A 26,361-nucleotide genomic window follows, 5' to 3' on the forward strand; every position below is an offset into this window, starting at 1 on the left:
TGTGGTACTTTGTGACAGCAGCCACTGGAAGCTAATGCAGGGATCCAGTGTGTGATGAGACCTTCTCAGTGCAGAGTGCCTAGGGATGGTAGCCAAGCCTCTGCCCCATGGAGCTGCGACAGGGTAGGGGGGCTTCCTAGGTACCAGGTTGTATGGGCTTCACATTCCCTGCTCTATGGGGAGTACACCCCCTGTTATGCTCCCAGCCCCAAAGCCCCAGCTGGCGGTAGGCAGGCAGGTGCAGGAGTGTGCAAAGACCATGCCCGTCTTGCCCCCGATATCCTCCCCAGCACCTGGCTCAAGCTCTTTGCTGTGAAATGGATGAACAGTGCCAGGGCCGGGACGTGAGCAAACACAGACAGGAGAAGATGCTCTTTAGAATCGAATTCTCCGATGTCTCAAGTCTCTGTGGATTGAGAGGCCCAGAGGACTAGGCAGGGAGGGGCGGGTGGGGGCTCAGGCTTCTAGGTGAATCTGCACTCAGCTCCCAGTCTCAATTGCTTTCTGGCTCAGGACAGGACACCTGCCAGTCACACAAGTCATGAGTCACTTTAGCAGGGTGGGAGCCTTAGGCTTGTCTGGTCTAGCACACGGCTCTAGGGAGGATCCTGGCAGAGTGTCAGCCAGCATGTGGCTGCTCAAGGCACCCCGTGTCACCGCTGCTTTGACATGGTCACAGTGAACATGTCACCCCTCCATTCTCATGTGCTCCATTTCTATTGGTGGGGCCATCATCCTCATCTCTCAGCCTGGAGCCCTCATCAAGGCCTGGTATCTGTTCCTTCAGAGTGACTCTTAGAGTTCCATTTTCTCTCCATTCCATGCTGAAGATCTTAATATCATTCCTATCATCTAGTGCATCATGTCCAGACTTCAGAACCATACTTCCCATTCATCTAGTCTCCAGCAGCCACCCTCTGGTCAGGTGTGCGCCTCACTGCCTGCCCGGGCTTCCTGCCCCCAGGGTCTTTGCTCATGCTCCTCCTTCCACCCGGATTCCTCCTTTCTTCCTTTGCCCTTCCAAACCCAACTCAAGCCCATCCCTCCGGGAAGCTCCATCTGACCACGTCTGTCCACCTCGGGTTTTTCCTTCTGTAACTTCACATCACACTTCTAGTGCCGAACATTTTAGCACGTGATCTTGTCTTGTTTCCCGGAGGTCAGTTCCAGCTTCCTAATGAGTCTGTACTTTCCTGGAGGGCAGGGATGGTGCTTCAATCTCACCTTTCTCTCTATCAGTCTTTGTCACCAGGCTGGACACCCAAGGGTTGCTCAGGAAGCACCTGGTTATTGCTTGGCTGATCCAACAATTTATCGTGGCCCCGCCATTCAGAGGGGCTTCACCTGTAACTGGGGGCGCAATTCTGGGCTGCCCACTTAGGGCAGGGTTTGGAGGCACTGCTAAGCCCTGTGCCTGCCTGCATTTTCTTATCTATTAAATTGAGCCACCTCATGATAACCTTGACTCTCTTTCATCGCGGAGCGTTTGCTGGCACCTTCACCTTGACTGACATATAGGATGCAAACAGTTTTGTGATTAATCTGGTCTCGCCCTTTATGATACCTTGGAGCTCAGATTCATCTGGAAACTCTTCAGCACTGTGGTCATGGGGACTGCAGGGATAAGAGTGAAGTGGTGGTGATGTGCTTTTTGCCACCACTGGCTAAGGCCTCTAAGAAGGAGGTAAGAGCCCAGATGAGATCCTTAGGGACAAGCACTTTTAAATTGGAACTGGAGGATGCATGGGCAGGTTCATCCCTCCTATCCCTTTAATAAAACCTCCTTGCTTGTCAGGGGACCAGGGCGAGGACGGAGATTGTTCCACATGGAGACTGTTCTATTCGACCTTGAAACTCTTGTACAAACGTCCGCTTTGGGGTTAGGTTTAGGATGTGATGTGATTGTTCCAATGATACTGTTCACATTGGGAGGTCAGTAAGATCTCCCACTTTTCTTTTCGTTGGTTCAGGCTTATCTTCATCTTTCCTATAGCTCCCCCAAAAAGGCTACAGCTTCTGAATGCTGGGGCCTCGAACTGGCGACACATGCCTTCGAGTCTCCACTGGCACAACAGAACGCAACCCACTTGTTGAGCTCTAGTCATGCCTTAGTGGGTGAGGGAAAGGGACAGGAGGATGGTGACCCCTCTGAACAGAGGAGCAAACTGAGTCCCTGCGAGAAGGACTGTGTCCAGTTTACCCAGGGCATAGCGAGGAACCCTGGGACATGAACCAGGGTCAGAACCTTTCTGTCCCCTCAATGAACCATTTGTTTTGGCCTCCCTGGGCTCTGCAGAGGGTTGGGAGAGCCTGCAGCCGGCTCAGGGCTGCAGACTTCCTGGCGAGGGCTCAAGGAGGTTTGCTGACTCCTTGCTCCTCTGAGAATGGGGGCCACAGCGGGGAGCCTGGCCTGGTGAGAGGACGTGTCCAGCCTCTCTCCTTGCTTCTGCTTAATGAAGCAGGAGTCAAAGTGTTGCTCCTTATTCTGTGAAGTTTCAAAATCATTGAGGCCAAAGAGCCAGCTGGATGATCATTGCCATGGAAATCATCACAATGACTCATTCTCTCTTCCTCCCCTCCCTCCCTTCAGCGGCGGTGGAGGTGGGGGTGGGCACTGGTCCCCAGGTCTCCAGAGGGGACTCCCTAGCTTGGCATGAGCCAGGGAGGGACCCTTTCTGTTGCCTGGAGGCTGGGCAGGTGAGGCCGACTATGATTATTTCCTGGCTGGAGAGAGCAGGTGATGGTCCCCAAATCCCACAGCTGTGGCATGGCCAAGCATCAGGCCCAGGCCAGCAGGAAGCTATCCTGCTTCCTCCCCCTGCTACTTTCAGATCCAGCAGAGAGTCTATACCATCCACCCCTTGCCCAATCAGGGGGACTCATAAGGGGAGAAGGGAAGAGCAGAGGGGGTGACCTGTGAGCCCAGATGGGATTGGACTAGGCCTGTGGGCTAGAGGTCAGTCAGCCAGTCAGTCCCCAGTGCAGACTCCAGAGTGGGCAGAGGCCCGTGCTGAGTGGGGTGCCAGGAGTGAGAGTTCCCACCCAGGGAGGGGAAGACCAGACCCAGCCCCCAAGGAGCTTCAGTCTGTGACGAGACAGGACCCACCACCAGGGAACACACAGGAATATCTTGGGCCAGTTGTTTGCCCTCTCTGGTGCCTCAGTTTGTCATCTGTGCTGAAAGGGCCCTTGTGAGTATAGTGTGTGGACACCCAATCCATGTGCCCAGGCTCCACTTACATGCTCTGCCAACAGCCGTCCCTTAACTCTAGGGGTCACGGCAGAGGCAGTGCCCATCCATGGCAGGACAGTCTGTGGAGGAGGCCTTGGGAGGTCTTGGAAGCAGGCTGGGGGCATGCAGGCAGGGAATTCCCTGAGTGCCTGGACTGTGATCTAGAAAGGGATTTGTGGGCTCTGAGCAGCCATTTCCTTGGGCTTATAGACTCCTTGCCCTGTGGAAGGGGCAGGGCCCCAGTCCCCCAGGTCTCAGGGAGGTGCTCCTTCTGTTTGACAAGAAGGAATTTCCTTTGGGCAAATTTGAAATGAGGACCATCTTGGATCACCAGACGCACTTTTCCAAAGTTTTGCATCCTGACCTCAGTCCCAGTGGCCAACCAGGGTGGGCGACCTGGTCCACAGAGGCCCAAGGGCTTCCTTTGCTAGGCCTGCCCCCTCCATTTCTCAAGTCCCCATGGGAGTTTGGCCCCAAGCTCCCCTCTCCTGATGTTGTGGCTGTGCAGCTGGGTGTATGCTCGCTGAGGGCACTTGGAGCTCACTTTAATTGGTCTGACATTTTGCTAAACAAATAAATCAAAACTCAAACCAAACAAAGAGCCCTTATGGATTTAATTGGCTATGGGCTTTGTCTAGAACCCAATCACTGGTGCCTTCACAGAGTGGAAGAGTCTGGGAGGTCCAACGAGACCTGTCTAATAAGGTCACCTGCTGGACAAGAGGATGGCCGAGTCCCGGGAGGGCACTGCCACGCGATGGCTGCCTCAAAACACAGCCAGCCTCCTTCTGCCTGGGACTAGGCAGCTTGGCTTTGTACCTGCCTCTCGTTGAAGAATTCTCTTTGAAGATGCTTTATTTTTTCCCCGTGTGTCAGTTGAAGGGGGAATTACTTCCCCCTCCTTTTGGTCATTATCTCGCTTCCTTTTTTAAAAAATATATTTTAAAAGGGAGATAAAAGGCAGTTCTGTGGACATGGTATTTTATTCTGTTAATTACATTTATTTTCAACCAAGTTCTGGGAGGTGGTCTGGTGCCTTGAAAAGACTGCTCATGCTGCTAGAGTCATAGCTAGTCTGAGCTGGAAGGGAACTGGGGTCATCTAGTGACTAGATCTTAATTCAGGCCTCTCACTGTATGGACGAGGAAACAGGCCCAGAGAAAGGAAGGGACAGCTCACGGATGCAGAGCCAGTGGGTCTGAGCCAGGACTAGCACCCAGCCTTTTTACTCTGTCTGTGTTCCTTCTATCAAACCATCAGTCCACAGAAGTAAGTTCTGGCCTCAGCTGGGACTATACTTAACCCAATCACCTTGATCTAAATCTCTGACACTCTCTGAGAAGGAGCTAATGCCTACCAACTTCACAAGCAAGGTATGGGAACAACTTTGTAAACTGTAAAGTGCTGTACATGCAGGCGGCAATGCTGGACTGTATGCTCATGCACTCGTGAGTTCAACCCACACCAAGACCCAGGGAGGAGTGGGGACCACTTGGGCCTGGTTGGCTGCCATCAAAGATGTCCAGGGACTTGGAAAACCACTTGCCTGCTCTAATAAACCCTTAGCTCCCTGCGATCCTGAAAAGGGTTCTGCATAGCAGTTTTCCAAGAACTAGCTTGGGAATTCCGACTCCCATCCAGACCTTTGGACCCCTGGAACTCTTATTTGGAGCTTAGTGTCAAGCGTCAACTCTACATAGATAGAAAACATTTAGCTTTCTAAAACATTCTCCCCATCACTCTCTGCCAGACACCTTGAGTTCCCTCAACATAGGACATTCACAGGCCTTCCTGTCTCCACACCGTGCTGTTTCTGCATCCCTGGAAGGGCATGACCTCCATCCCTGCTGGCCCTTGTCCAAATCCTTCTCAACCTTCAAGCCCTAATTAGAGACTATTGCTTTTGTGAAGCTTTTCTTGACACCTGCTTCTTCACCCCCAGAGTTAAAATTGATGACTCTGTCTCAGATTCTTTCTGTATCACCTTGCTTGTAGCTTTTTAAGGTATTTATCATTTTGTGTATCATAGTTGTTTTGGGTGTCTGTCTATTTCCTCTTCAAGATTCTAAATTCTCTGAGAACGGCAGCTCTGTCTGACTCATCGCCAGGTTTCTAGCACCTAAAACTAATGACTGCTAATTATCGAATGTGTATTTTGTGCCAAATACTGTATTCATTCCTGTAAGTGCATGGTCTCATTTAGACCTCACCAATGCACAAAGTACTACACAGTAGTTCCAGACTTACAGGGGAGGACACTAGGGCTGACAGATTGTTGTCCTGGACCCCACAGCTATCCGGTGGCAGAGCTGGGCTTTGAACCTAGGGCTGTCTGGCTCTAAAGTCCGTGTTTTTAATCACCACGCTTTATTGATCTATTTAGTGAGTGCTCAGGGAGCACCATTAAGTGAGTGCTGAGTTATCTCTGGAAGCTGCAGGGATCAATGGTATAGACACTCCCCAACAGAAGCCAACCACAAACGTCCGATCCGACACTTGGAGGCTTTCTCTGCTGTTATGGTCCCTTTGATAGATTTATTTTCTTCCTTCTGCTTGGGCAAAGTGGGGATTAAGATCAGTTTGCTTTCCGAGAGTTCATAAAAGTGTGAGGTCTGGAACGGTAAAGTTATTTTGGGTCAAAACTTTCCCGAGTGTGTTAGGGGCATTGAGGCAAACCTTGAAATTGGCGTTGCAAATGGTAGATCTTTCTGTGGCTGGCTCTGCAAGTAGGCGATGGTGTGGGCGTTTGAGATGGACAGAGGGATGACGAGGAGTGGTTTCCCCTGCTGAGGGCATGGGTGACCGGGTCCTGAAGGTTCTACCTACCTGTGTCCTTTAAACTGAAATCAGAATGGGGGAGTGGGAGAATTGCTATCAGGTTGAGGAAAAGGAAAGGAGGGAAAGAAAAGAGCAGGCAAGGAGAGAGGCTGTGCAGGGCAGAAGCTGGGGCGGGTTACTTGGAACAGGCACCTGCCTCAAAGCAGCAGGAGGCAGAACAAGTGTTCCAAAGAAGGCCAGGCACACCAGCGGTCCACCCAGTGCCCACTGCCACCCCCCCGACAGTGTTGCATTGTCACAGGAGCATCCTCCGGCAGCCAGATACAGCGCAGAATCATGCAGGCTGCTACACAAAGACAGTCAGCCCCTCCAACCCCAGACAGGGGCTCTGACCCTGGCAGCCTCCATGACCGCTGCCCTGCAGCCTCCAACGTCCTTGGCCCTGCCTCTTCCCCTCCTGGGTGCCCCTCCCCTTCTGGGTGGCATGAGGGCCTCTAGGATGGCTGGGGCAGGTCACTGGGGAGAGTGGGGCCAGAATGGGAAGGGTCATTTGTGACAGGAAGGGTGTGAGAAACGGAGGATGTATCAGAGGGCGTGTGTGCGTGGTGAGGCTGGAGAGCAGCCCGTCTGAGGGCCACCAGGAGCCATGAGTGGGTGCTGAGAGCTGCTGCGGGTGATCGGAGGTGCCCTGAGTGGGATGACATGACCCCTAGATGTGGAGAGACAGCAGCTGTAAGAAAGGCGTGTCGTCGGCCCTACCAGGAGAGAAGTGAAGGAGCCCACCAAGGCCTGCAGATGAGGACATGGGGGAGGAAAGGAAGGAGGAAGCCAGGTCCAGGTTCTGCCCAGCAGTGACTGGCATAGTAGGAAACTCCTGCCATTCCCTGGGGAAGACGGGGCCCCACAGGTGAGCCCCAGCGCGTGTCTGGTGCGTGAGGTTTTGTGCAGCATGTGTTCAGGAGGTGGCCCTGGATTCACCAAATGTGCTCCTTCTGAACTTCTCAGAGCGCTTTGCAGCTGCTGCTGGGTTGCAACGTGAGGATGGCATAGAAAAAGTGCAGGCCCGCCAGGGGAGGTGGTTCGCTCGGGGGCACAGGGCATCAGCGACCGCCTGAGGCACGCGGGGTCTCCTCACACACAGCCCAGCTCCTGACCACTGTGTCCTCCGGCACCCGTGACCCCTGCGTCTCCATGGAGCAACCACCTGCCACAGAGCTGGCGGCTCAGCGGAATCCCCCAACTTGAAGGAAAAGGCAAAGAACAACCACAGCAAAAAGCATTATGAGTTTGGGAGATGAGGAGGGTTGCAGAGGTGCCTGCTCTTCCCCCGCCTCGCGCAGCCAGAATTAGCCAAGCTCTCCCAAGCTGAGGGATGTAGATTGATTGCCTGGTTTTATTAAGGACAAAGTGCTTTTTGATAGTGTGAGGGAAGCAGCTCCCCAGGGCGGGGATTCCGGCTCGGAGCTCCCTGAGCATCGATCGCTGGGGCTTCCCTGTCTTGTGCTGAGCTGAACGCGGGCTTTGGCAAGTGATAAAGAAGCTATGATTCTTAAAGGTGGGCACTCTGGGGAGAGGCTGGGCAGACCACACGCGGGCCTCTGCCGTCAGCCGGCTTTCCCACCCACACCCTGGAGGGACTGCCGCTACAGATAACAAAGCTGGCCAAGCCATGAAATCTTTGCCGGCCACTTACCATACCGGTTGCTTCACTTACACCATCTGACTCGCTCTTGACATGAAACGTAACAGGTGAGGCCCTATTACGAGTCCCGCCCCCTGCCCATGGTGTAGATCAGGAAAATGAAGTAGCACAAGGCCAAGTACGCTCATCAAGGTCCCAAGGCATTAAGTCCTGGCTCCCAGATTCATACTTGGCCGGGTCAGACACTAACACTCAGGCCCTTATAGCCATATCTTGACATGGGGCCAGATGGACATGGCCCTTCTGATGTGATTCCCAGGGACCCATTATGCAGACCCCTGCAGTGTAAAGCAAGAAGCTCACCCAGTAGGGATGTCTGTATGAGACTTAAGAACATCCTGGGACAGCAAATAAGCAGTGTACTTCTAAGGCCTGCTCTGGGTGGGGGGATTTAGAAGCCGTGGGTACAGCACCGAGTTGTAATGAGCTGCATTGGTCCTTGGGCTTTTCCAAAGCAGCTTCCTCTTTCCATGATCAGTTCCTGCAGAACTCACAGCAATTCTGTGAGATCAGTGGGCTGGGAAGAGAACCCTCGCACAGGTGAGGAAACTGGAGCACAGAGAGGGGAAGTGACTCTCCCAAGGTCACTCAGCTCATCAGGCTGATCTGGAATTGGAACCCAGGTTTTCTGACCCATAGGCCCTTCTTCTACATTGAGTATATGCTATTTTCCTTTCTAAGCCACAAACAGGTTGTACACAAGCAAGTGTATATCAACTAGCAAAAATAAATGGTTTGCTAGGATTATTCAGATTGAATTGCCAATCTACAGACCAAAGTAAATAGGATGCCACATGATATTGCAGCAGAGCAAATCACGAGCTTATTATGACCAGGGTGGGGGTGAGTTGGGGCCTTTCAGGGTGAGGCCCCTGTTTTAGATGACAGTGCTTTCGAATGCCCCATCTGAGGGTCCCAAGCCCCCCTCTGACTGGGAAGCCTTCCTTCCTCCCCTTTATAGATAAAACAGTGGAGACCAAGAGAGTAGGCAGGGAGAGTGCAGAGCCGGGGCTTGGCTGTGATTTGGGGGTGCTGGGGGTCTGTGCGGGGGCAGGACTCACTCTTGACTGTGAGGAACATGGACTTGCTGATGTCGGTGCCTACGCCGTTGCTGGCCTGGCAGAGGTAGTAGCCGATGTCCTCTTCTAGGACGTGGCGGATCAGCAGCGAGCTGTTGGGCAGGATCTGGATGCGGCCAGTGAGGGGCACAGGGTGGTACTGCTGGGGGTTCCCGCTCCCTGGAAGGAGGCAGCTGTTAGGAGGGCTGGATGTGTACTTGGGCATAAACTGAGAGTGCCCCAGGAATGGCCCTGACACCTCGCTCTTGCAGATCGAGGGCTGTTTTGTAGCAGAGCTGAACCATCCCCAAAGTGCTGAGGCCACACAGCTCCTGGCGGACAACAGGAAGGACCCCCCCGCCTCCCAGAAGACGGGCCTTGCCCCAGCTCTGATTCAAGGAGACTGGGTTGGGAGTCTCAGCTCAATGCCCACTTTGACACTGGCATGGAGCTTCTTTGGGGGTGAATTCCTTGGAGAGGAAGAAAGAGCTGTCTTTGGGCCAGTTGGCTGCAGGTAGAGAGACGATTGAGTCTTTGAATGGCAGTTGTCTGGTCTTAGGCAACCAGGCCTGGGAGAGAGGCCAGCATCCTCCAAGGGGGCCTTGTGGGCACCCCCTGCCCCTCCATTCCCCAGTGTCCGTCATGAATACAGTTTAGGATTGGGCCTTAGTCAGAAAGCAAAGGCATCCTTGGTATGAAATTGGGCTCCAAGAAGGACCCTGACCCCAGAAAAGGTTGACTGGTGAGAAGCAGGGGCTTCCAGGTCTGGGGCCCCAGGGCAGGGTGGGGTAGGGAAAGCAGGTGTACACTGAGTTCTGGGGCAGAGGCGGGAGAGGAGAGGTCACGTCTGGGGGGACCAGAGGAAATATGGAGTTAGCATGATGGCTGTTCCTGGTCCACAGACCCCCAGGGATGGCTGAGGATGACTCCAGGTGAGGTGTAGCCTGGGGTCCGCTGGGGTGCAGACCCAAAGACTCCTACCCAGGGCTAGGAGTTGCCTACAGGGAACAGGTTCAAATCCCATCAAAGCATCCTCCTTTCCCCATCCCTGCCCTTCTTGGAGATTCTGGCTGGGCCAGGGGCTTACCCTTTGCATGCTTCCACATGACCTTGGGCGGGGGGTAGCCGTCCACCGAGCAGTTGAGCACACCAGCTTTGCCGTAGATGCCGTCCTGGTTGTTGGGTTGCACCACAAATCGAGGGGGCACTGCAGAAAGAGGGAAGGTAGGGAGACAGACCATTTCAGTCTCTGATGGGTCTCCTAGGGCTTAGAGCACCTTCTGTTTGAGGTCAGCCCTGCCTGGGCTATTATAAAGTTGGAAGCAGGCAGCTTCTGAAACCCAAGATGCTGAGAGCTTTTGTCGAGTACTGGGTGGGGAGTTGTGAGTTCTGAGTTCCGATCCTGCCTTTGCCACTGACTAACTGAGCAAGGGTCTCTCTGCTCAGGGCTTCGGTTTTCTGCCCTGGAAAATAAGAGGTTTAGACTCCAAGATCGTCTTGAAGGGCCCTGCTGGAGCCCACCTTCCATAAGCCTGTGATTGGAACTGGAATCACAGGGAATCATAAAGACTGCAGTAGCAGCAAGCAGAGCTGGCTCCTCCCTCCCCCGAGGCTGGCCTGTCCCTGCTCACCGCGCACAATGAGCTGGCGCTCCCGGCTCACGGTGGCGGCTGCGTTGCTGGCGATGCATGTGTAGTTGCCGTTGTGCTTGAGGGAGACGCTAGAGATCTGCAGGGAGCTCATGAATTCCTTGCTCTCGATGGTCACGCCCGAGCCTGAGATGATCACCTGTCCGTCCTTCCTCCAGGTGATGCGGATGGGCATGTCCCCCGAGGACACCACACAGGGAATGTAGAGCAGCTGGCCGATGGAGGCGGGTGGGAACTCGAAGGGCTGGATCAGAGGGGGCACTGGGAAGGCAAGGGGGTGCTGCCGTCGGGACCCTGTGCGTCCTCCCCTGGCCGGCAACGCTGCCTTACCTGGGGCTCTGGGTTGGGCCTTGAACAGAGATTTCTCGGGGAACTGGGGCCTCGTTCTCCTGTCCATGCAGGATCTCCTAATGGGGCCTAGCTCCTGTCCCTCTGCCCGCCCAGGCTGGGATCCACTGTCTCTGTTCAGGGCCTTGGCTGGCCTGGATTCACTTTGACCTTCCCATGTGTCCTGGAATTTGATTCATGCCTGCTGACCTCTGCTCACCTTTCCCTCCAGCTTCCCTGCTGCTCCTCGGCACCCCTGTACCCACCTTCTCATCCCAGTGATGCAGCTCACAGTTCTCTGAGGGCCTGGGATACAGGCGAGGTGCCCGATGGCAAGAGAGGAAGCGCGGTGCTGGGACTGTCCCCCACGCATGTCCTACGGCTGCTCATCTGAACTCTGGGTCTCCCACAGGGTCCTCAGCCACCTCACCCCTCTCTATTGTCATCGAGTGTTAGGACAGGCTAGTGGAAGCTCACATCACTGTGCAGTTGCTTTATACACATGATCTCACCGGATCCTCCTGCCAATAATGTCCCCATTTTACAGATGAGAAAACTCAGGTTCAGAGCAGAAAAGAAATTGCTCTAGGTTGCCCTGGTCATAAGATATACCCGTGGGATTTAAAACCTGGTCTGCTCTCCAAGTCCACGTCTCATCACCATGTGGCTTGGTTGCCTCTCTGAGAAAGCCCCAGACATGCCCAGACAACAGGTAAGAGATCACTTTTTTTTTTTTTGAGACAAGGTCTTGCTCTGTCACCTAGGCAGGAGTACAGTGGCATGAACATGGCTGACTGCAGCCTCAACCTCCTGGGCTCAAGTGATCCTCCCATCTCAGCCTCTCAAGTAGCTGGAGATGCAGGTACACACCACTGTGTCTGGCTAATTTTTATTTTTATTTTTTTTAAGAGACAGGTGTCATTATATTGGCCAGGCTGGCCTCAAACTTCTGGTCTCAAGTGATTCTCCCACCTCAACATCCTAAAGTGCTGGGTTGACAGGCAAGAGCCACCACACCAGGTCCAGAGATCTTTTTGTCTTGTAGGTGAGCTTCCCTGGGTGGCAGGAAAGAGCAGAGAGGAAGCCCTGTCTTCTGCAGGACAACCAGTTGGTTACATGCTTCTGGACAAAGCACCATCCACCCAGCCTTCCTCCTGCTAGAAATGCAGCCTGCACCCCCCTGCCAACACTGCCTACGTCTCAGCCCCTTGGGGGCCTGTCTGGAGCCTGAGTCGATGTGAGATGGATCCTCCTTTCTCGGCTCTGGCTAGAGTATCAGCCATTATCTTTATGATAACTCAATTAGGCTGCAGCGACTTCCCCAGCAAGTGGGGGAGAAGAGAGTGAAGGAGATAGACAATTAGCTTAACAAGGATGAGCACCCAATAGATGAGATCTCCTTTCTGCAGTCGAATAATTAAATTACAAGGCCACACAGTCCTCTAGCCTTCTCCCAGGCACCAGCCCCACCCCTCCCTGGAAACCTGCTACTCTCCACCCTGGGCCCATACAGAGTGGTCACAGTGGGGGATGGGCTCTGGGGGGAAGGATGGATGGCATCAGATGCATGGCCCTCCGCCCTCAGGGCACCCCTGCACTTTCAGGGCTCAGAAGGGAGCTGCCTGCAGGGAGCAGCCAGGTGTGGACATAGAAAAACCCAGGCAGCTCTTTGGATCCTGGGAGAGTTCTTGATCAGGAGCTGTAGGTCCACAGGAAGTGATATTTAGGAGGGATGTGGCCTCTGTGACCCTCAGTAGGGCCCTCAGCTGACCCTTCCAATGTCATCTTCCACCTCACGCTCACTCCAGCCTGTGCTCCCACCAGCACGCCGTGAATGCCACAACCACACACCTCAGCCTGCCTGGGCGAACACCATTGGGCGTCTGTCCTTCTTATCCCCCAGTACATGGGCTCCTCACCTACCAGCTGGCTTTGATCCACCTTATTCCAGATCCACCTGGAACCTAAATCCCAGCCAGCTTTTCCGGGGTTCTGGTCATGGCCCGGACCACCTCATCGCAGTCTCTGGCTGCCTCTCTTCCTGGATTAGGACTCTGCCCCCAGTGTTCTGAGTGGTTTATTGGGCCTTAGACATCTTCAGATAGATTTCTCTTGGGCCCTGACTCTAGCAATGGCCCAATGCCCATTCCTGAGACCTCCCCGAGATTTCTCTTGTTGGGCCTCTGCTGACCGCCCTCCTAGTTTGTGTGTGTGCCTCGGTCAGATCTAGGCCTCCCAGCTCCCTTGGGCTTTCTGATGGATTGTAGCAGAGACCCAGATGTGCTGCCCAGTTTGTTTCCTTAGGCCTAGAAGGACCAGTTCTGGCCAAGTCCTCCTGCCCACAAAGGCCTCCTGGGAAACTCCCCTATATCCTTTCAGATCCTGCTCAAATGCTACCTCTTCTGTGAAGCCCACCTTCCTTCCACACAGCCCTGCAGACTTCGGTCCACACCTGGATTAGGGCACGTACCACATGGCCGTCAAGGTAACTGCATTACCCCTCCCTGGGGTAACTCCCTGTATAAGTGCTTATATAACTAGGACTTATTCATCCAGCAAATGGTAGGTGCTCAATGAATGCTTGTCGGGTGAGGAAACGAATGAACATGTGTCTGAATATCATTTCCTAGGGTGACCTCAGAAGTTCACCTGCACCTCAGAAGTTCACCTGCGAGGGGGCAGAGGGTGCGGCAAGCACAGGTTGGGGGCTCAGCCAGAATAAGAGCGAGCTCTGTGCTGCTCCTCGAGATGCTTTGCGGTTCTGGAACCTTAGTCCCTTGGTCCCTCCTAGGGGCCAGGCCCTTGCTGTCACAGCACCAAACAAGCTGCTGTGATTTGAGAGCTCTGTGTACTCTTGAACATGAGCAAGGGGAGGGTGGAAGCAGTGACGAGGGGCTGGAGAACAGGATGTGTGGGCAAAGCAAGGTGGTTCAAGGTTCTGTAGAGCCGAGAGAAAGCTAAGGGGCTGTGGAGTCTGGAGGGCCAAGCCCGGGTGGAGACGGCCAGAACACCACGTTTCCATCGAGGCCACAGCCAGTGGATAGAGACAGTGAAATCAGGCGAGAAGGTTTAGTTCAGGCAAGGAGAAGACTGTCTCTCTCAGTAAGGAGGAATTTAGATAATGGAGCAAGTTACTAAGGCAGGTTAATTCATTAATTAACTAATTCATCTAATATTTATGAAATGCTGCTCTGTGAAGGCATTATGCTCGGTGTGGGCTGGGGAAAGTAGAAACACACTTCAGCTACAGAGAGAGCCTCGGGGAGCTTCTCATTTACTAGGGAAGGCAAGATACTTCCCCAAAGATGACTGGACAAGGACCGCCTGGATATGCAGATGCTGAGCCCGAGCAGAGGGCGATGTCATCCGGGGGGGTGACTGCAGCTTCATGGAGGAGTGGAATTTGAGCTGAGAGTTAGAGGACACACATGCTTGCAAACAATAGATGGGGTGAAGGAGACAGAGGAGGCTGAGCCAAGGGGCTGTCATTCCTTCTGGTCTTCTGAATAACATCAACAGCTCGGAGAGGCCACTGAAGAAGAAGTAGCCAACATCCATCCTGGGAGTTAGACATGCAGTTGTGCTGGCCCCGTGCTCCCAGAGGGCTGTTGGGAGGCAGATGGCCAGATGACCTCCCAACAAGGCAGGCTCCTCGCTCCCCTCCACTCCTGCTTCTGGGGGATGGGCAGGTGTGATGCATGGCTAGTGCTCCAGGCTAGTCACTCACATCCGGTCAATACACACACCAGGCGGCCTGGAGGGGGAAGAAAGCCCAGGGATCCTGGATCCTCCACCAGCTCATTCAGTACTAGGAGTGCTGTGAGTGCGGTTTCCAAAGCAGAGAGGGGGGACTCCTCCATATATGTACATATGTACTCCTCCCCATACGTACAGGCTGTCCAAATGGGGCTGCCTTCTGACCTGTGAGTCAGTGGCGCCCTCTCCAATGCTCAGGGCTAGCAGCCGCATGTGTGCCTGGACATCTCCACCTCTGGGAAAGCCATCCTCCTGGAGGTGGGGTCTGACCACCTGCACCCCGGTTATGACCTGGGCCCTCTTTACGGTGGAGTCCAGCCTATAGATCTGCCCCCAAGTCCCAGCGTGTCCCCTAGCAGGCAGCTGGATGTAGGGGGCATGAATGCCTCACATCCATGGGGCTTTCTCTCCAGAAGCCCTGCTCTGGCCACAGTCATCTTTAGCAAGGTGCTGCAATGGCGAAGAGGCAGAGGCCTGAGTGGCTGAGAAGACACAGTGGTCGAGGCAGGCCATTCAGTGTCCAGTCACCATAAAGCTTTTATGGCCACTTGTTTGGGAGTGCTGCACAGAGGAAGGCGTACTGACCCCCAGCCCAGCTCATAAACATTTTATAGTGTCTCTCATCATCTCTCTCTCTGAGATGGAGCCTTTTATTTACTGCACCTGCTAGCAGAGTGCGCGCTGTGGGAAGTCGGGGCTTCTCTGCCCTTGCAGCATGGAGATGGGGCAGTAGCCATGTCTGGAACCCAAAATGCCCAGTTCTGGACTCTGCTACCCATTCAAGTGACTGTGGGAAAGGCACCTCCTCATCAGCATCCTGTCTTACCTCAGTTTTCTCATCTGCAAAACGGAGCGGTTGGACCAACTAATCTCTAAAGTCAGACACTGATTTTCGAGTTAAAACAAGTCCCATATATTTTAGGAATAACGATAACTGACTTAAGTTTTTACACAATCCTCTCTTCTCAGGAAGCCCTTCCCGGATCACCTTACTGGACTTTGCAAACCTCCTTCTCCTTGGCACTCTCAGCCTCTCTCCTGTTTGACAGGAGAAATCTCTGGGGTATTTGCCATAGGATCCCTTTCCTCACTAGAATGTAAACTCCCTGATGGCAGGGATTTTTGTCTATTTTGAGCATAGCTGTATTCATAGAACCTAAAATAGTGCCTGGAATCTAGCGGAGGCACAGTAGATGTCACTGAACAAATGACATTTGTGGTCATTATCCTCATCACCACTACCATCGTCACCAGCCCCGTCTGTCCCACGGGAGACTGCTTGCTCCTTTGTTACTGGCTCCCTTGGCTGAGGAAATAAGGTTGTTGGTAGCGGCTTCCTTGGTATTCCTCCCCCAAATGGCATGCATGCAGGCCATCTCCTCCTAGGAAGCCTGTTGTGCCCCTTTCCTGTGGATCCCAGTGAGGTTCCTTCCAAACCTCCACCTTCACCAGTAGCAGGCACTTGGCCAGGTGGCTGACTCTCCCTTAAGCTTATGATCATAGAAACCCCCGACCCACTCGTAAGGGTGGGAGAGGGTCTCTGGCACATGCTCCCAGGCATACGGCAGAGGCTGGATGGAGCAGTGCTGAAGCTCAGCATTGAGCAGCTAGGCAAAAACAAGGGAGGGAGGGAGGGAGGGAACATGGGCATTTGGGAGAGAGGGTGTTTGTGCGTGGGTGGGTGTGTCCCTCTTCCACTTGTCCTCCACAGGAGCCTGGCACCACCTCCCTGTCCTGGTCCTGCTGAGCATGGGCAGAAAGCACCTCTTGGCCTTGTTTTGGCTCAGGAAGCCCTCAGAGGCTCAGATGTAGGAATGGAGATGTTTCTTCACGGAGCCAATGCCAAGGGGCCCCAGTTGTAGCCCTGCCTTCCTAGTTAATTAAACATTCAGCCTGTAGGCCCAGAGGTGCTTTTGTGCTACATTATTTTTCAGCTACAGGGGGCCCTAAAGTCACCACATCTAGGTTTGGTCTGCGTGCTCTCCTCTTAGCATCCTGCCAAGGATCTCTCCGGATGACCAGAGACAAATACCCGCCTCCCCTGCGGCCTGGCTCTCCACTGCCAGCCAGTGTCACATATGTCAAGGCACACACAGCCCCGAAAGCACCCTCCACCCTCCCTCCTCCCTGCTCCTCCCACTTTGCTGTGCCACAGCAGACTCCCTTGGGCAATATTTCATGTGGTACCACCTGCAACAACCTTTTGGGCTCAGGAATGTTGCCTTACGGGAGGGCCCTGGTGGTCAACACACTTGCGTATGTGTAACTGCTGGCGTGCATGTATATGTGTGTGCACTCAAGTGCGAATGGGCTAATGTGTTAATTTGCTGCACGTGCATGCAATACGTACCAGGGTGCACACACACGAGTGCTCACACACAGGTCTTGCACACATGTGCATGCATGTTGAGTATGTGCTGCTGTTTTTAGCTTAGTGTTTGAAAAATTCGTTAGAAGGCAAGCAGTCCCAGAAGGAATGGAGTCAGCAGTTGTTTTTCCAGCTCATGGAGCAGCCTGGGTTTCAGCCCCACCCTGCCCACTGACCCTTGGCCTCGCAGAGAGCTGCGGTGGGAGACTTCCAATTTTATCTCACATTTCCGGTGCTCTGTCCCCCCTGTCCCTGCCCCCCACTCGCCCTTTTCTACTTTCTAGCTCTCTGCTCTGAACCTTGGGTGGGATGCACTTCCTAGTCGGGCAGCAGCAGTGGGGTCTGGAGAGCTGCCCCCAGGTCCATACCCTTCTCCCCCTGCAAGTCAGGGCCCCTGACATGCCCACAGGCACCTCCTCCACCTCCCTCCTCGGGTAGTTCTTGGAACAGTGCATCCGCTAATCAAGCAGTGTGATCATAATCAGCTCTGATGGTTCTTCTGCAAAAGTGCATTCTAATGAGGTGGGAGAGGGAGTCAGGGAAAGAATGGGGATGAGGGGGCCCGAGCTTTTGGAGTGGTGGGGACATGTCCCAGAGCCCCTCACACCAATGCTGCTTCTTGGTCTAGAGAGAAAATAGGTGACTACATCCCTCTCAGGGCTGGATTTCTGGGATTTTTCAGACCCTGAGGGTGGGGAAGGGGGAAGGTGTGCATACAAGCGTGTGTACACACACACATACACATATGCCTGCTATGCACAGCTTATGCTGGGTGCTGGGGATTCACACGTAGCCAGGGCATGGACTCTGTCCTCTAGGATCACACACACACACACACACACACACACACACCCCTCCCGCCCCCGCCTTCCCTCCCTGGGCTGCAGAGACACTGTCGCTCAGCACCATCACAACAGGCCCAGCGAGTCGCTGAGACGGAATGCATCAGATTCAATTCATTAGGACTGATCACTCCCTGAATAGGGCTGAATAATTGATGAGCAGAAGCAGCTTTCAGGATGTTCCGAGTCCTCTGAGGCCCGCTGCAGCCCTGTTATTATTTTTTTTTAAGCCAACAAACCCGACCAAATGCTCGCCAGTGAGGGCGGGTGAAGGGAGCGGAGCAAAGGTTAGATGTTTTAATATGTGATGTTTACACTGTAAACTCTCGGTCCACTGCTTGTAGGGGAAATGGATACAGGCGGCCCGGCCCTGTGATGCTGCTTAAAGGAGGGAGGCTGAGCTGTGTACACAGCCACCAAGCTGATTTGTCCCAGATGTCAGGGAGGGGGGATGTGGCCTGGGGGTTGTGAGGTCCCTGGTGGCATGGCAAGGCCCCTGGGCTGGGCAGAGAAAGTGGCCAGGATGCCCTTCGACGTGGCTCCTGTGCGACAGCAGGGAAACAGGTGTTTGGCTGTGAGGGTCTCCTCTCTCCTCCCAGGCCTTAGATGGCCACAGTGAGGTTTCCTAGTAAGTCCTCAAAATAGACTTTGAGAGTCCACTTTTAGCCAGGAGCAGTGGCTCATGCCTGTAATCCCAGCTCTTTGGGAGGCCAAGGTGGGTAGATTATCTGAGGTCAGGAGTCCGAGACCAGCCTGACCAATATGGTGAAACCCCATCTCTATTAAAAATACAAAAATTAGCTGGGTGTGGTAGCGTGGGCCTGTAGTCCCAGCTACTCAGGAGCCTGACACAGGGGAATTGCTTGAACCCAGGAGGAGGAGGTTGTAGTGAGCCGAGATCACGCCACTGCACTCCAATCTGGGTGACAGAGCAAGACTCCGTTTAAAAAAAAAAAAAGGAAAAAAGAAAGAAACAACAACAACAACAACAACAACAACAACAACAACAACAACAAAAGAGAGCCCACTTTCCTGGGCTCAAAGTGAGGTTTCCTAGTAAGTCACTCCAACTCAGCCTAATGTCTCGGTTTCAGTTCAAAGCACACACTGTCTGGCACTGTGATGGGTGTTGGGCACACAAGAGGCGTGTGACTCGGCTCCTGTGCACTGATGGCAGGAGCTCGGGGAGAAGTCCCCACCCAGCCTTCCACTGCCACTGTTCAGTCCCTCCGGGGGCCACCAGGCCCTTCCACCGGATGCCCAGTGTTATCACATGCTTGAGGGTCCCCCACAAACGCTTCCTCTTCCCATGTATCCCTCTTGCTGCCGACAGTGTGTCTGTTCCATGTCGCTTCCAGTCTTGGGCAAAGCAGTAGTCAGGGCATCCCCAGGGCCCTCCCCCGCTGCCAGGGCCCCTTACCAGGCCTGGACCCCTCTTCTCTTTTTCTTCCTTCCATGGGCCTCCTGCTAGCTTTCCTCCCCTGGTCAACGCTATCCCTCCCTCTCTTCCCTTGGGGATACAGAGGGGGTTCTCCCCAGCTTCCCCTCCCCACTGCCCTGGGGTGACACAGATGTTCAGGAGAGGGAAGCCCCATGGTGACAGGGCCCTCAGAGTTCTCAAGGACTCTTGTCTCTTCCACACCCTCCCTGGCAGTCCCAGAAGCTCTGTCTTTATTCCTAAGGCAGGGCATGGAGCAAACAGTCCTCCCTCCAGCCTGTCCTTTCCCTGGCTCAGGGCCATTCTCGGTTGGAGCCCAGGTTCTGGAGTTATGCAGACCTGGGAAAGACTCTGACACCAGATGGCAATTTACTTAACTTTTCTTTTCTTTTTTTTTTGAGATGGAGTTTCACTCTTGTTGCCCAGGCTGGAGTGCAATGGCACGATCTAAGCTCACTGCAACCTCTGCCTCCCAGGTTCAAGTGATTCTCTTGCCTCTGCCTCCCAAGTAGCTGGTATTACAGGCATGTGCCACCACGCTCTGCTAATTTTGTATTTTTAGTAGAAACGGGGTTTCTCCATGTTGGTCAGGCTGGACTCAAACTTCCGACCTCAGGTGATCCGCCCACCTCGGCCTCCCAAAATGTTGGGATTACAGGCATGAGCCACCACGCCCGGCCTTACTTAACTTTTCTATGCCTCCACTTTCTGCCCCCAAACCTGGGGAGGAAATGTTACCTGCCTTAGCTGAGTGGGCAGCTGTGGGGTCGAAGACAGCAGTGCACGTGGAGCATGGAGCACCGTGAGGGGTGCACAGTGCGCCTGCCGCAGTGACAGTGGCAGATCATTATAACCATCACAGCCTGCTGTGATAGCCCAGGATGGTGACTGGAGACTCCTAGACCTCCCTTCCTCCCAGGCAGAGCCCCAGGCTGAGGTCTTCATGCTCCTGGAACCTCAGGCTGCGGAGGACAACCTGTCTGCGTATCCTCCCCAGGCCTGAGCCCACCCTGGCTCTTCACAAAGAGACATAAGCTCTTTAGCCATCATAGCCATGGCTGACTCGGTGCCCAACCCCTGCAGCCTGGTTTTCACTGGCTTCTCCTTAGTCAAGCCTGGGGGTATCCACCTCCCCAGCCTGGCCCCCGAGCAACCAGGCCACGCTCCTCTCACACACCACCCAGACAGTCTCCAGGTCTGTCAGTCCCAAAGAATATACTTGGGGGCTTCGAAGACCTTCACAGCCCCAGAACCAAGGAGACATCATCACTGACTCACATGCTCATGTATTTGCTCGTTTATATTCACTCATTCATTTGATCCACAGACTTAGTGAGTGGCTACCCAGTACCAGGCATGAAATGCAGACCTCACCCAGGTGGGTGCCAAGGGCCCAGGAGGGAGGAAGCTTTTTTTTTGACATAGTTTCACTCTTGTTGCCCAGGCTGGAGTGTCATGGCTCACTCTCAGCTCACTGCAACCTCCATCTCCCAGGTTCAAGCGATTATCCTGCCTCAGCCTCCCAGGTAGCTGGGATTACAGGCATCTGCCACCACACCTGGCTATTTTTTGAATTTTTAGTAGAGACAGGGTTTCACCATCTTGGTCAGGCTGGTCTCAAACTCCTGACCTCGTGATCCGCACGCCTCGGCCTCCCAAAGTGCTGGGATTACAAGTGTGAGCTATTGTGCCTGGCCTGAGGGAGGAGGCTTTTAAGCACCACCCAGTACTTTCCAGGCCTGAAGCAGTACTAGAAGGTGGAAGGGTGTTCCCAGTCCTGTAGAAGCAGCCTGTGTACTGTGTATCCCACAGGGAGTCAGGGCTCCAAGCGTGCTCTCTCAACCCTGGCCTCCTGTTGCTGGTCTCTTGTGTGGGCCCGCTGAGCTCCTGGGAGCAGAGGACCCATGCAGCCCATCTCTGGCCTGGCCTCGCTCCCAGAAGGCGGCCTGCCTCCTCTGTCTGTAACTGACCCACTCATGCACCTGGGGTGCGTGCTGTCTTGTTCTGCAACCCGAGGAGGAGCCCAGATGTAGAGGGATCTCATGGCCTGTGTCCACCCACAGTCTTCTGCCCTGCTCCCTTTTTTCTGAATGCCAAGCTGGGGCCTCTCTTGCTCAGGATTGCCTATTGTTGTCTGAGTCCCACCTGGAGAGGGGCCCATGCATGCTGCGTGGTCAGGCGGGCAGGGGCCCTGGCTGGTGAGGGAGGCCTACCTTTGACAGCCACGTGAACGCTCTGGCTAATGGAGAGCTGGGGCTGGATGAGGACGCTGCACAGGTACTCCCCCTCATCCATGCCTTTCTGCACGTCAGTCAGCTTGAGGGTCCCGTTCTCAAACACCACCTGGCGGTGGTTGTCTGGCAGCAGCAGGGCATCCTTGTACCACTTGATGGAGTAGTAGGGATAGCCGATGACCCTGCAGTTGATAAGGGTGTCCCGCCCGGCGACTGCTGTGATGTTCCGCATGGCCCGGATGCTGGGGGGGCCTGGGCAGGAGTCAGGAGGGAGGAGGAGGAGGAGAGGGGCATGTGCTGCCGTCAGCCAGGGACAGCCGGGCACCACCCTGCATTGCTCTTCTCAGGCACTCGGCCCCTGAGACTTTCAGGGTGCGGACATTTGGTGGGGTCACAGGGATGCCTTTTTACAAAGCTACAGACAGGGTCTGGAATTGGGGGGTGCCCACAGTCTCTCCAGCACTGACTGTTACTAGCTTCAAAGAGTTGCAAACAGATGCAGTATTTACACGCCTGGGCCAAGAGCCATTCCCCTAGTGAGACAGGAATAGGACCAAGCTACAGCCCCACCAAGAAGTGACTGGGATTTAGGAGGGCAAGTTACTCAGTTATGGGGAGATTAAGATTTTGGGATGAAAGTGGAAAGGTAGAGATTTTGTTGTTTCCATTCTACTTGCTTATTTTGATCTCGTACCCAAAAGGAATTTAAGTTAACTACTTAAAGACAGCAGGAAGGTCTCCCCAGGTGAGCTGATGACTTTCGGTGGACAAGTAAATGTGTATTGTAGGCCCCTGGGAAGGAGCTGTGAAAGGGGTGCTGATAGTGCTGGCCGGGGAGAGAGAGTGTCCTGGGCTGGGCCTGCTGGGCAGATGGCAATCTAGGGGTTGGAATGGGAGTTCAGAGGCTACCAAGCAAGACAGTGCTCCACAGGGTACAGGGTGCACTCTGGGCTTCAGGTCCCCATCCAGAACAGGAGGGGCCCGACTGGGAAATCTTCCAGGGCCCCGCATCTCTGTCCCCCTTGCAATTCAGAGAGAGATCAGGAGGCTGGCCAGATGGGAAACCCGCACTTCTGTGGGGGGTCCAAGGCCTGGCACAGGCAAACTTAACATGAAACTCCATCTTTGCTCCTTTTCCTACCCCTATGGCAACCAGGAGTGCCCCTGGATCAGTGCCCCTTCCCTTCCTGCTGTCCCCCTGCTCCTCTGCCCTGGGGTCAGGGGTCAGCTAGGGTCAGATGAAGACCAATCAGACCCCATGGGGCTACAAAGAGCTTCAGAGGAGACTGTGTTCTCACCACAGTGACTTGGAGAACTGAGATATGGGGACGATGCCCCTGAGGGCTCCTTTCCCCACTCTTGGAGGCTGCCTGCCTTGGGACACCCCCAGCCAGGCTCAGCCTCTTACTCTTGACGGTGTGAGCCTTGCGGGAGAAGATGATGCCCTGGCTCCTGGTTGCTCACACCTCCTGGAGCATCTGGGGGGCTGGCTCAGTGGGAAGACACAGGGAGCACAGCTTGGGTGGGCACCCATGTTAAAGGCCAAGCCTGGTCCCCAGCCCCTGCCCTGTCTTGCCCTTACGAGGCCCTGGTGGGGCTGGCAGATGCCAGCAGGTGCTTAGTATACTTAGGCCCCAGAGAGATTTGGTGGGGAGGAATGGGCTAGAGGGTAGGAGGAGGGGCTGGGCAGGTTGGATTTCTGGAGAGGGGGAAGGAGGAGGGGGAATGGGGAGGTGAATGAGGGTGAACTGTACCAGACACACACACGCACACAAGAATGGATGATGGCGCTTGAGGAGGGCAGGGAAAGGGGATGAGGGAGGGGAGAGAGACCTCTACTAAAATCAAAATAACAATTAATAATAAGTACTAATCAGCACAAGAATAATGGTAACCACAGAGATGGCAAAGGAACTCAAAAACCTATTCTGATATTTAAATGTAGACAGGCACCTCTTACGTTTATTCGCGCCTGATATTCAGCACTGCCCACCGAGTTCCGCGCGGTGCACCGGTACACGCCCCCGTCGCGGATCTGGGGGCCTGTGACGTTCATGTGGCTGATGGTAGTGCCGTCCGACATGGTGTACTGGTTGGTGCGGTGGCTGCCATCCCGCACAATGGGCTCGTCGTCAAGGGCCCAGGTGACCGTGGGGGGTGGGGCGCCCTTGGCCGCACACATCAGTGAGAACTGCTCCCCAGGATTGACCACCTTCTCGCTGAAGGACGAGACGATGCGGGGCGTGCCATCTGCAGGAGTGAGGAGCCCCCTTCAGGGTCACCAAGCCACGGAGAGATCGTCCCCCTAGCCACCCCACCTCAGCAGGGGAGGATGCAAAAAGCAGCCATAAGAGCAAAAAAGAACTTTTGTGTACATCAATTCTGCCATCCATAGCCCCAAGTGGTGCCGGTTACTGCTGTACATGGATTCAGGCTGTAGGGTTTGCATCCTCCCTCAATCACTTATTAGCTCTGGGTCTTTGGGCAAGTGGCTTAACCTCTCTGAGTCTTTGTCTCTTATGGAGGGAGGATGGGGAATAACAGCAATCATGTTTATACCCACCTCATGGATATTCTGAGGATAAAATGAATTAATGCATTTCAGATGCTTCACACAGCGCTTTGTAATTTCTTAATAAATGCTGGTTCCTCTCAACTCTTCCTCTATTAATAAAGACACAAGCTCAGAAGTTAACTGCTGAGAACTACCTATGGAACCGCCTGGCCCTGTGGAGTCTGATTCCAGTTCCCTCTTCGTGGGACCTCCAGAGGGGGTGGTGGTGCTGCAGGCCTGTTAGCACAAGGCCTTAAGTCTGAGGCTGAAACTGCACAGAGGCAGTGGCAGTGAGGAGTCTTGGCCGGGGCTTAAGTCTTGGCTAGCAGAATAACCTTGGACAAGACAATTAACCTCTGTGCCCTGGCTTCCTCATGTGGAACACGGGCATGTAATTATTAACCCTGGCCATCCTTCCGCACAGGATCGTTGAAAAGGATTAAAATAGGCATTAAGTACTTTAAAAGTAGGCCAGGCACGGTTGCTTACGCCTGTAATCTCAGCACTCTGGGAGGCTGAGATGGGAGGATTGCTTGAACCCAGGAGTTTGAGACCAGTCTGAGCAATGTAGGGAGACCATGTCTCTAGAAAAAATGTAAAAAAAAATCGCCAGATGTGGTGGCACATGTCTGTAGTCTCAGCTACTCAGGAGCTGAGGCAGGGAGGATTGCTTGAGCTCAGGAGTTTGAGGCCGCAGTGAGCTATGATTTCATCATTGCACTCCAGCCTGGGCAACAGAGCAATGAGACCCCATCTCTAAGAAACAGAAACAAGAAACAATAAGGAAGACAAATGTTTGTGTGGTCGGGGTGAGGAGTAAGGGCTTAGGTTCCTGGGTACCTCACACCTTCAAGGAGTGTGGACCCACAGGCAGTGATGGGGACACCTGGGGAGGATCCCAAACCTGCGGGGCTTGCTTGGGTTTGGCTGGCATCTTTGTTACGACAAGCCCCTGGAAGGAACAGAATTGTGTTGTGTTTGTTTTGGTGGCAATGAAGGAGGAGGTGGGGAACCATTCACCTTGTTTGTAAGGACAGGGTTTCTGCCAGTCCCCACCGCACCTTTGTACAAATGAGAAAGTGGTGCCTCCTCTGTGTGGACACAGCCCAGTGCCAGGGCTCATGGCTTGGAAAATGAGGTGCAGGCTGGATTTCAGTCCTCACCTACCCTCTTGGCTGGGCAACATGTGCAGTGAACAACCTGAATAACCAGACATAGATGTGCTATGTAAGGAACCCTGGGTGGTGGCAGCTTTAAAGGAGAGAGAGAAACAAACAGGTAAAACCCAGGATGTTGGTGAGACACAGAGCCTGCCTCGAAGAGGTCTCAGGCAGGGAGAGGAATTGCAAGTCCAGAGGTTATTGGCACTCTTCCAGCCTCTGAAGACTCCTCTAATACTGAAATTCTAGTAATTTCTGAGGGCAGAGACAGCATAGTATGATGGTTAAGGGACCTGAACTCAAATCTCTGCTCTGTCCCTTGGGCAGAGCTGTGTCACCTCGGGCAAGTGACCAAAGCTGCATTTTCCTCAAGAGCAAAATGGGTAACATCATTAAAAAAAAAAAAAAAAGGCCTCAGCCCAGGCAGGAGGATCACTTCACTCCAGTTCAAGACCAGCCTGAGTAACACAGTGAGACTCTGTCTCTACAAAAAAAAAATAATAATAAATAATAATTAAAAAATAAATAAATACATAAAAAATTATCCAGGTGAACAGAATAACCTTGGACATTAGCGTGGTGCAAGGTGGTCCCTGCCCACAGTCCCAGCTACTTGGGAGGCTGAGGTGGGAGGATTGCTTGAGCCAGGGAGACTGAGGCTGCAGTGGGCTGTGATCGCACCACTGTTCTCCAGTCTGAGAGACAGAGTGGGACACTGTCTCAAAAAATAAAAAAAGATAAAAAAGATTTAAATATAAAAAAGGACCTCCACACAGGGCCCTTAGGGTGAGATGGTGCATGGGCCTGGTGTGTAGTGAGCACTGGTTTAACGCCTCCTGGCATTGCTCCCACCTCAGCACGGGAGGAGGGAGGGCATGGGCTCGGCAGCCCTAACCTGCCCCACCGTGTCCTGGCGCCCCAGCTCACCCTCGAGTGCAATGATGGCAAAGTCCTGGGCGGTCTGGGCCTTGCGGGTGGCGAAGCACTGGTAGGCCCCGGAATGGCTCTTCTGGGCCGAGGTGATGAGCAGCGTCTCGTTGCTGAGCCCGCGGATGGAGATGGCCTCGTTGGGCAGCACCAGCTCCGTGTTGCGATACCAGCGGATGGTGAACTCCGGGGAGCCCGTCAGGGCACAGGAGAGGATGACCGTGCTGCCAATGCCGGTCTTCAGCTTCTTTGGTGTCAGGGTCACATGAAGGGGATCTGGGCCAGGCCAGGGAGACATGAGGGAGAACGGGGTGGGGAGGAAAGAACAAAAAAAGG

General features: G+C 53.9%; 1 protein-coding gene across 1 annotated transcript in view; it reads right to left on the reverse strand.

The window, feature by feature from the left end:
• DSCAML1 (DS cell adhesion molecule like 1) overlaps positions 1–26,361 on the reverse strand; it is a 365,263-nt gene that overhangs the window by 66,483 nt on the left and 272,419 nt on the right. Inside the window, exons 6-11 of the mRNA XM_008021021.3 lie at positions 26,026–26,301; positions 23,338–23,634; positions 21,364–21,636; positions 10,402–10,680; positions 9,858–9,977; positions 8,774–8,950 (exon numbers count right to left, since the gene is read on the reverse strand). Of these exons, the coding sequence (XP_008019212.3) occupies positions 8,774–8,950; positions 9,858–9,977; positions 10,402–10,680; positions 21,364–21,636; positions 23,338–23,634; positions 26,026–26,301 (1,422 nt within the window). The remainder of the gene's footprint in view (positions 1–8,773; positions 8,951–9,857; positions 9,978–10,401; positions 10,681–21,363; positions 21,637–23,337; positions 23,635–26,025; positions 26,302–26,361) is intronic.

Source organism: Chlorocebus sabaeus, chromosome 1, assembly GCF_047675955.1.
Source record: "Chlorocebus sabaeus isolate Y175 chromosome 1, mChlSab1.0.hap1, whole genome shotgun sequence".
Lineage (NCBI taxonomy): Eukaryota > Metazoa > Chordata > Mammalia > Primates > Cercopithecidae > Chlorocebus > Chlorocebus sabaeus.